The sequence below is a fragment of the Olea europaea genome, chromosome 12, assembly GCF_002742605.1.
Source record: "Olea europaea var. sylvestris chromosome 12, O_europaea_v1, whole genome shotgun sequence".
Lineage (NCBI taxonomy): Eukaryota > Viridiplantae > Streptophyta > Magnoliopsida > Lamiales > Oleaceae > Olea > Olea europaea.
In genome coordinates, this window is record NC_036248.1 from 26287110 (window position 1) to 26297826 (window position 10717).

General features: G+C 34.8%; 1 protein-coding gene across 1 annotated transcript in view; it reads left to right on the top strand.

Annotated features, from left to right (window-relative positions):
• Positions 1-8642: 8642 nt before the first annotated feature.
• The window catches only part of LOC111406841 (cyclin-U4-1-like), a 3665-nt gene continuing 1590 nt past the window's right edge, over positions 8643-10717 (top strand). Inside the window, exon 1 of the mRNA XM_023036208.1 lies at positions 8643-8977. Within this exon, the coding sequence (XP_022891976.1) occupies positions 8643-8977 (335 nt within the window). The remainder of the gene's footprint in view (positions 8978-10717) is intronic.

A 10717-nucleotide genomic window follows, 5' to 3' on the forward strand; every position in this document is an offset into this window, starting at 1 on the left:
AAAATTCTATCATGCTCTTTAGGATTTGAATCCAAGATGTATGTCATATAAGATACCTAACTTGAATTCTAGTACCAATTGGAGAGGTAAGATGGGCTCAATCTATCCCAAAACTGATAATACGTAAGAGAACCGTGGGACATGAGGTTCAGGTCATTACAATAACACACAGAATGGTGGTTGTGACATGTTGTAACATATAGAAAAGTAGTCGTTATCCAAAAACAATCAGAAAAAAATTATCCCTATTTTATTCTTTCATTATTCTCGGAGACGCTAAAATGGAGAACAGTAATTACAAGTAGATTTTTAGGGAAGGAATATGATGAGAGAGAAAATTAATTATCCTTTAATAATTCACATTCTTAAGTTGCCCCAATTTGAAACCCATTTCTTCAAAATTCATTTTTTCTCAAACTCATTTTTAAACAAATATTTCATGAGATTGACAACTTTTTTAAGGACGAACATAGAAGGTCGTGGATCCATCCATAGTCCAACTTTAGACTATAGTTGGGAGAGGTATTCAAGCCCAAAATGTAGCTCTGGGTACGGATCGGGATCAAGTAGGTATACTCTTCTAGTGGGCTTGTCTAGAGTTCTGGATTTGGCGTTGGTTATGATGACAATGACACTCCAAGACCGAGCTACGACATTGAAAACAGTGTTAGTAACATTACAAAGGTTGGTTATCCACCACCGATATATGATGGCAAAATAATTATGGGTAAAGAATGTCATTTAGAGGTGCATGTAAACTATCTACCTACATGCTACATGGTGCATGTCTTGAGTTGAAATAAGCCTAGTAGACACATAACGAAGTAGGTTGAAAGCACAAAACATGAAAATACTATTAAAAGATTCAATCAACAATTAAAATATTTCTCTACTCCCATTTCATTTATCAGACTAACATGTACCCATGCCTCCTTAACGGGTGTGGCACAATTTCAAGATTTTCTATCTCCACCATCTTTTACTCTCTCACTATACTACGAGTAAAACGTGTCAAAACCCTGTTGGACCAGCTGATAATTCACAACTCTTATCCATCTTGACTGACAATAATTCAACCTCATACAAGTCATACTATTTTATAATGTTAGAGGATGACCACTCATTGCCAATATTTCTCCCAAATCTTGTTTTGTCCTACTCTAATTTATAATTATATTTCACAAAATCGTGAATGAAAAATTTAAAAACCAGCAGATCAAATCATTGTGTTACACTTTTTCTTGCCACACATTAATGAATAATGATGCTTGAACAGGTTTAGAGACAAGCCAAAAATGGACAGACTGACTTGATAGTATATGATTAGATATTTATTTTTTTATTTTTCAAATTGTTCAATCATATGACGACCCGTATCTCCGTTCTTTTTTATCCTATCCTTGAGCCTGTTCGTGTAGCATAATTGCACATTAATACCTTCTTTGGTCTGACCAGACTAGACCTAAGCAACTCGTTCCATACAACTTCTCTTATCTTCTAACAATTATTTGAGAAAGGATGACATTGAAAGTGCAGGTTCTTTAATAGGCATCACATGTATACTCAGATGTCATGGAAGAGAGGTCTTTTGTGGACAGATTTTTGGGGGGGGGGGGGGGGGCCCCCCCCCAGGCCCAACAAAATTCCCTATCATCTATATGACTACATCTATTAGTTTTTTTTTTTTTTTTATATCCAGGTATCCCAACTTACACCAGACTAAATTCTGGACCCCCAAAACCCTTGCTTTTAGAACTTTGGAGGGGGTAAATCGCGGGTTATGCCTCAACTGAATCACAGGTTCCCCACATTGCCTATACACTTCTGCGCACAAGAGACCCTCCTCCACAGTGATTGCTCTATACCAAATTTTTGGCCGCAAATTCCCAGCAGGAATCGAACTCTCCACCCTGCCGTTGGAATCTATTAATTTATCCAGTAAAAAGAGGTCAGAGTGCCAAATGAATAAAAACTCAAAATGGTATTTCCATCTTTCAAATCCATATCTTCACTTGAGAGCATCTTAGACAAATTCATGGTGGAGGAAACAAATTATACGCTTTCCTTATGAATGAAAATGGATGTTCTTCACAACGCATGAATCTGCACTTTACCCTGCAGATGACTAACAATCAGAGACTTCAAATTTTGAGAACTCTTCCTCCGTTTTTTATGTTCTTGATATATTATAAAAATCAAGCACAAATTCACTATAGTTTTTTATATTCTTAAAATAATAAAATTTCTCTTAGTAAACCCCCTTCCCCCTAAACACTTTGCAATGGATCTTGTGCAGACGTAGGATGGAAATTGAGATGAACCTGAGCTTTTAGTTTATTTAAAAACTGGTTTTTTGGTTTTTCGTTTTTCGTTTTTTTTTGTTTTGTATTTTTTGTTTATTAATGTGGGTAGTGAAGGGTGAAAATAAGTTATTATTCGATTTTTCATGTAGTGTTGTATCATGAAGTGTTTTAATGTCATATAAGTGGGAGTTTTCTTGGTTTGCTGTTTGTTTGAAATTGGAATGTGTATTTGTTAGGCGTGGAAGCTCCAATAACACACGTTGTTTTCAAACCGAATTATAAAGAACGATATTTAATGATAATATTGAAGTGTACTAGATTACATTACGAAAACACAAGATTGAATTTGTAAAGAAAGAACACAAAGGGTAAATGTAGAGGAACGATGTTTATTAATTCAACAGTAGACAGACTATCAATGCTGCTTCTATGTTACCCTCTCTACAAATTGACTAGAAGAGCCTTGTATTTATAGGCTAATCCTAGAAGAGTCCTAAAAGGTAAGAAAATATATTACAATTAGGTGACCTAATTTTAACTGGATTTTGTTTCCTTATTCAATTTAGTTTCCTTAAACCCTAGGTTAATATTCTCCTAGTCCAAATTGAATATGCCTCTTCAAAATACTCCTATTTGAGTCATACTTCTAACAATCTCCACCTTGACTCAAATTCCAGTGTTACGAACCAAACTCTTAGATTTTAAATTTATCTGCATCGAAATTAACTGGCCGAATCTCCTCAACACAATAACCACTCCATATAAACCAAACACTCGTCCTCTACTTGACGTCCATAACTGACACCCAAACCCAATCCCCAGGGTTTCCAATTCCACCAAGGAATTAATGTTGTTCACACTGGGCCAAAGCACACCCTGTAGCAAGAACCAAACCATATGCTTGATCAGGAGGTCCCTTGCTGGAACTGTCGCTTTCAACGTCCCTAGAAGTATCCCAGATATTGCTGACACCACGGTACCTATGTTACGAGTCCTACCCCAGTAACTGAACACAGTGTACTCACTGAAATTGGTGGCAAAGCGGAATCACCAACGCTTTTCCTAATAGTGTTCTGAATCGATTCAGAGCCCAACACAAGAGGTACTGTACCAAACTAAACTTCCACCACGATGTTAAACTTGTTCAAATGTCTCCTCTTAACTGGTTCTGTACTCCCCTACAAAAGGTACAACTGGGATCTTTTCCATCACTCCAATACAACTCGGACTCCCTTTCGGACCTCCAGGACTCCACCTTCTCCAGAAAATTTAAACCCTTTTGCATTCAGGGTACTTAGCGAAATGAGATTTCTTTTCAAGTCAGAAACATGTCGAACCTGATCAATTGTTCTAAATGTTCCATCCTGCAGCCTCAATCTAACTCGACCGATCCCAGCAATACGACAAGATTGGTTGTTTTCCATTACAATTCCACCTTGCTGAACAGCTTCAAATGTCTGAAATAAATTCCTATCGGAACACATATGGTGCGAACACGTTGAATCAAGAATCCACTTTTTGTTAGGCATAGACTCCACATCACATATTACGGTTAACATCACCTCTTCGCTATCTGAACAATTCTCAACTACATTGGTTTCGTTTGAATTCAAGGTTGCACCCCACGATTTAGAGCTAAATCACCTATAGCCTGCAACATATCACAATCATTTCAAATATGTCCATTCCTTTTGCAGTAGTAACAGGTCACATTGCTAAATCTAACTCTTGATCTACCTCTTCGTCGACCACCTTGAGATACGAGAGCTTTCCCATCCCTTGATGTAGCTCCAACCAAATGCTTCATTTTCTCCTTTGAGTGCAAAGTATCATAGACATCTTCTGTAGTCAAAGTATCTCGACTATACAAGATAGTATCCTAAAACGACGCATAAGATCTAGTCAGCGAACACAATAGGATCAAGGCAAGATCCTCTTCATCGTACTTAACCTCCAATGTCTCCAGATCTGCAACTATTTCCTTGAATATGGGAACATGATCTTCCAACGACTCTCCTTCCGCCATGCGATGTGAATATAGCTTCTGTTTGATAGCCAATTTACTTGTAAGACTCTTAGTCATACACAATTGCTCCAACTTCAACCACAAAGTAGATGCTGTTTTTTGCTTTAAGACATCCTGCAGAATATTGTTGGACAGATGAAGATGAATCAATGAAACAGCCTTCCGATCCTTCCGTTGTCCAACCAGCTGGCATCCTCTCAATACCCAGCAACGCATCATCCAAATCCAATTGCATCAAAATAGCTCTCATCTTTACTTGTCATAACGAGAACCTTGTATTGCAATCTAACAGCGGAACATCATACTTCAACCCAACCATCTTGAAAGAATTTCAACCAATCGACAGAAAATCAACAACCTCGCTCTAATACCACTTGTCGGGCGCGAAAGCTCCAATAACACGTTGTTTCCAAATCGGATTATAAAAAACGAGATTTAATGACAATATTGAAGTATACTAGATCACACCATGAAAATACAAGATTGAATTTGTAAAGAAAGAACACAAAGGATAAACATAGAGGAACATTGTTTATTAATTCAACAGTATGAAGAATACAAGACAGATTAGCAATATTGCTTCTATGTTACTCTCTCTACAAATGATCAGAGGAGTCTCGTACTTATAGGCTTACCCTAGAAGAGTCCTAAAAGGCAAGAAAATATATTACAATTAGGAGATCCAATTTCAACAGGATTTTATTTCCTTATTCAACTTAGTTTTCGTAAGCCCTAGGTTAATATTCTCTTAGTTCAAGTCGAATACGCCTATTCAAAAGACTCCTATTTGAGTTATACTCCTAACAGTATCTGTATTGTGGAAGAAGAAGACCATGTTAATTGTTCAAACGTTTGTGAGCAAATCAACCTTGAAATCGATAAACTTTGCTTAATACAACCCTGAATTTTATAAAATTTGCGTAATAAAGACTTCTCGTTCTGTGTTGATTTTGAAATTTTTGGTAGATTATTAAGGTTGCTATGTTGATTACGCCTGTTGGTCCCTCTCTTTATTTTAAGCAAACACAATCTTGAGTAAATATGTGGAGTTGAATGGACAACAATGTTATTTGAGTTTTTATTCATTTTGGCCCTTTAAACTATTTTTCAATGTATAAACTATTAGATGTAAATGCATCGGGCCTTTTGCAATGTTTGGGTGATTAAGGGGATTTTGCGCTAAAATGATAGGTTAGGTGGTCTTCCGTAAAACATGCAAACGTAGAGAGGTAGTATGCCAATTATTCATTTTTAATTGACTAGTTCAAAATTTCAAAAATTATATTCTTAGTATATTATATGTGATATGTGTACTGTGTAGCCTTTAGTATGATTGAGTATTGTAATTACGTAAACAATTTCCACCATGCAAAGTGTCAAGCAATGTGGTTTCTTATGAAAATCAATTATCATTTTGGTGAAATTCACTCCAAAATCATTATATCCTTTTTTTGCAAGCTCAAGTTACCATATAATTATAGCATTATCGAAAGCATGGAATTTGATTACCGATACTTTCAACCAAATTTATCCCTATGAGTAATCTAAAAAAATTAATATCATCATTTGTTTTGACCAAATTAGGGGTGCAATCTTTTAAGCACATTCTTTTCAGTTTATACTATGACAAAAGTTGCAGATATAAAAGAGACTCGTAATTACAATAGTATTGTCATCTCGCAACCCCTATGCTGATCAAAAAGAGTAAAGATCTCATCAAAGTAGGTACGGATAAAGTTAGGGGCGGACCTACATGGGGTCAAATGACCTCACAGTTTTTTGAAATTTTATTTATTATTATTATTATTATTATTATTATTATTATTATTATTATTATTATTATTATTTGCTGAAAACTTAATTTTCTGCCCCAAAAAGTCCAAATCCTAAATCTTTAGCAAACAACCGATTTATCCTTTTTGTTCATGATACGTTGTTCGAAAAAAAATTCTTTTTGGACCCCACAGTTCGAACTGTCTAGGTCCGCCCCTAGGTAAAGTTTTAAAAGAAATTGAGTTTAGAAGGAGGAAGCCTATTATTTCCATTTTAATTAAGATAGGGTTTCCACTTTCCATGATGATTTGAAAGCTGCAATCTTACTCCAATAAGTGCTTAGCTCTTTGGGGAATTTTAAGTGCTGTTATGAACTTACTATTATTGATATCCTAAAATATATGACGTAGTAATCATTAAATATTTCTTTTTATTGATGGTTGATTGTTGCTTATGGAAGAAGTTTGAGTGTAATTAAAGCTCAATTTATTATGGTTGCTTGAAATTGATGTGTTGCTTTATGTACTATGAAAAATGAGATAAATATGTTATATCATTCGTTGGTGCGGCTAACTCTCCATGAGATAATTATATGATTTTCCAAGGTAAAAGAGCTCCAGACCAATTAGAAACAAAAATAAATAGAAACAGTTCCAATAAAAGGCACCCAAGGCCCATATTCTTCTCCAATTTGAGTTTTACTCACATCTCGAATGAATTCAAGAACATATTCGAAGAAATTCTGACCCCCAGTCAGAAGGGTTTGTGGGTTCCGAAAACAGCTATAGTAGCTGGACCTAATAAAATAGCAATTACAACCCAAGACGTAATAAGTACTTGGCCATGGACTTAGAAACCCCCTATTTGCCAATAGAAATGTTGGCCTACTTCCACAGCGGTTATATCGTATAACCCTTTTAGTGTGTTGATGGAACATGATAACACATTCATATTGCTTAGTAGAGTGTATTTCTTTATAAAGATTGAAAAATACGCAAACTCGCCATCTTGAGGATGGACCGCATAGGTATTGTCGAATAGTGTTACAATAGTTGTCTTGTAGTAGCTTAGAGATCAACTAAGACGGCCCACATATGTGTTTTATTCGTAGTTATAGTTTAAATGTATATCTATAAGCTCGTGGTTAGATGAGATGGTAATAGATGTCCAAGAAACTTGGCCAATTGCCCACCTTGTCATGATTCTAGTAACCATATGTTCAAAAAGAATCGTGGGAACACGAGAGCTATGAAAAAGGGCTTAGATTATTAAAATTTACCAATATCTTTTGGGTTATGCTACATGAACAACAAGAGTGACTATGAGGATGACCTCGCACACACACATAGGGGTGGGGATTTTTCAACTCACACAGGATCCACTCGTTCCATGTGAGGGTGCGATCATCCCCGTGGTCATCGGTGCAGGTCGAGTGACTTAACTCATATCTTTATTTAAATAGATATCTACTTAAACTCTAAACAAATTTTTGACTACATATAGTTGTTCAAATTATTGATAGTGTTGGTTTTATTTAAATGTGAATTTAATGAATATAAAATCATTAAGGATTAGGAGCATGTTTAGTTGAATTTAGAAAAATTACTTTACTTATTGGAAACAAAAAATTTATTGGTGAAATAAGAAACTAATGTATTCTTTTCTTGTGGTGGCCATTAAATTGGTCATATAGAAACACAAATCTCTCCTCCAAATTAGCAAAATACTTTTGACCCTTTTCGTCCATTATAAGAAAAGTCCGTACCAAACTTTGTTTAAGTCCAATTTTATGGTAAAACCCCAAACTTAACTTCATGGTAAACTAAGCTTTTACATTTAATTATTCAAATTTTATGTTAAAAAACCTAAGTCCTCTAAAGTCCTTTTCTACAATTTCGATATACTCCTGCTCATTAGAAGGCAAGAACCTTTATTTACCTTTCGACGCCTCTAGACGTTGAAGTGTCATCTTGATTATGGGATATACACTTGTTAATCATGGCCTACTTTTGACTTAATTCGAGATTTTACACAACTAAATGACTCATTGCTAGTAGGGAATGCTCCGAACGAGATGTATATCAGAAAGGTCATGAACATTTATATTGGTCATCTATCGTAATTATTTTCCTTTTTTCAAATAGAATACACACTAACACAATATTGATGAGAATGAACATAATTTGTGCTTGTTCGATAGTGCTTTTAAGTTATAAAATTTACTATATATAAGATATGTGAATAAAAAATAACCAACCTACGTTATGATTTAAGTTTACCAAACATGCTCATATTCCAAAAGAAAAGAAAATGCTAGGTATATGAATCTCACTAAGAAGTAGGAATAAAATTAAAATTGTGGAATGGAATTACCAGCTCATTCCAATCCCATTAATTTCCGGGTCAATCGCATTCCTATATAAGTGCACAAACACATAAAAACTCTTTTCACATCATACATAGTCTTACACAAATTTAAATACCATTTAGCCATCAAAGTACCACCAAACACTAATAATCAACGAGCAAAACATCCATCAATGGCAGATTTTGAGAATTCTCAAGAAATTCCTAAAGTCATTACATTCCTCTCTTCCCTTCTTCAAAGAGTAGCTGAAACCAATGACGTCTTCCGATGTCTCGACTCGCAGAAAATCTCTATCTTCCATGGCTTGACAAGGCCTACCATTTCTCTCAACAGCTACTTGCAGAGGATCTTCAAGTATGCAAACTGCAGCCCTTCTTGCTATATCACTGCATACATTTATCTAGAGCGGTTTACGCAGAAACAGCCATTGTTGCCTATCAATTCTTTCAATGTTCATCGCCTGCTTATTACAAGCGTTTTGGTTTCTGCAAAGTTTATGGATGATGTGTAAGTTTTCTTGATGCTTTAATAATCTCTTAAAATCTGATGAAAATTAACCCTTTTGATCCAATAATAGTTAGGAGACTATTTGAATGTTAAGTATATTCATAGGATCAAAGAACAAAAAGAATTTAAAAAATTTGATCCAATACTTTCTATGTTGTATTCGAGTTCTTAGGCTTTTCGTGTGATCCAATTATATTTCCTGACACCAAGCTCACGGCACGTCTAGGGATATTCCAAAAGGAGTTGCTATGACAGATTAGTAAAATGCAACTCGATTCAGCAGAGAATTCAACTATTTCTGATCATGATGACATAGTTGCATCGTTGTTGTCTTCTTCTTCTAGTTTATATTCACTTATTTTCCCAGTGATGGGATTAAGTTTCATATTTCCCAAAAAAATGGTTTTTAGTTTTTTTTTTTTTTTTACATAAATTATTATTATTTTTCACTCTTTTTATGGTCTTGAGTTTCAAATTCGATGTTTGGGCAAAATTTGCTCCACATCACTTCTCAAAACTAAGGGTCATAACTAAGGACCTGTTCAGTAGTGATTTTGATAATTAATTTTTTAACTGTTAGAAAGAAAAGTGAGTCCTATCTATGAGTGAAGAAGTGAAAAATGTCGATTGAAATAGTAAAATGATGGTCAAAAAATTGATTTTTTAGGATGAAATTTTGCTGTCAAACGAGGGCTAAATTATGTCCCTTTGTTGCAAAATTGGTCAACTCCCTAGAGATTTCTGATCTGTTTTAAATGAGTTGTCAAACTAAAAAATAATTTACTTTGGGAAGTGGTGTGGAGCAAAATTTGCCCATACATTGAATTTGAAAACCATAACCATAAAAAACTCAAATAAAAATAAAACAATTAGTTTGAATAAATTTAGGTAAATAGTATCATTCAAGGCTGAGGACATGTGAAATCTCATTGTGTGGAAGTCAAGTCATCATGCTCCACTAGACAAAGACACCTAATATTTGGTGTCCCTTGTCTTGTGGAATAATGCTAAAAATTCAATGCATTAAGACATAAATGTACAGACAGAATAAGTGATCTTTAAGAATTCAATGCGTACGAGTTTTTGAAGCCAGCCCCAATGTGAAAATCTTCATCTTTTGAGCCAGTTGTTTGAAAGTCATTATGTACATGTCGACCAACGTTAGAAGTCCAAACCATACTATTCTCGATGTACACCGTTAAATTGATAATTTATGAAGAGATCTTTCTCTTTGTTTTCCAACAGTTTAAAAAATTAGTTTTGAGGTGAGAAAATGTCATAACGAGTACTTGATGATAGTGGGTGGCCATGAGTGTATTTCTACCTCTCCTTTATATCACCATATCTTCCATTTCAAGAAATCAAAATATGTGAAATTGGCACTATCAATATGAAATGCAATAGTTGTCATTAAATCGTAATCTATCAATCATAGCTTGGCTATGTATGATATTTGGTGAGTAATTACTTCGTTTGGTAGTCACTATGTTCTTGATGTTGTCTTTATCAAGTCATTTGATCTAATTTCGTTGACTTTCCTAACTTGGGTTCACATGAGATTTCTTTTCTCCTTTAGCAAGCTAATCTATTTGGACAGAATGACTCCGTTGAAGCGTAAGTATCGATCAAACAACCTAATCTAAGACAAAACAACAAATGTCTCGATTTATTTTTGTTTTCCAACTTACTAAACATGTCAAATGATCTAACGATCAAATTCTATTTATGCTTGATAATCTT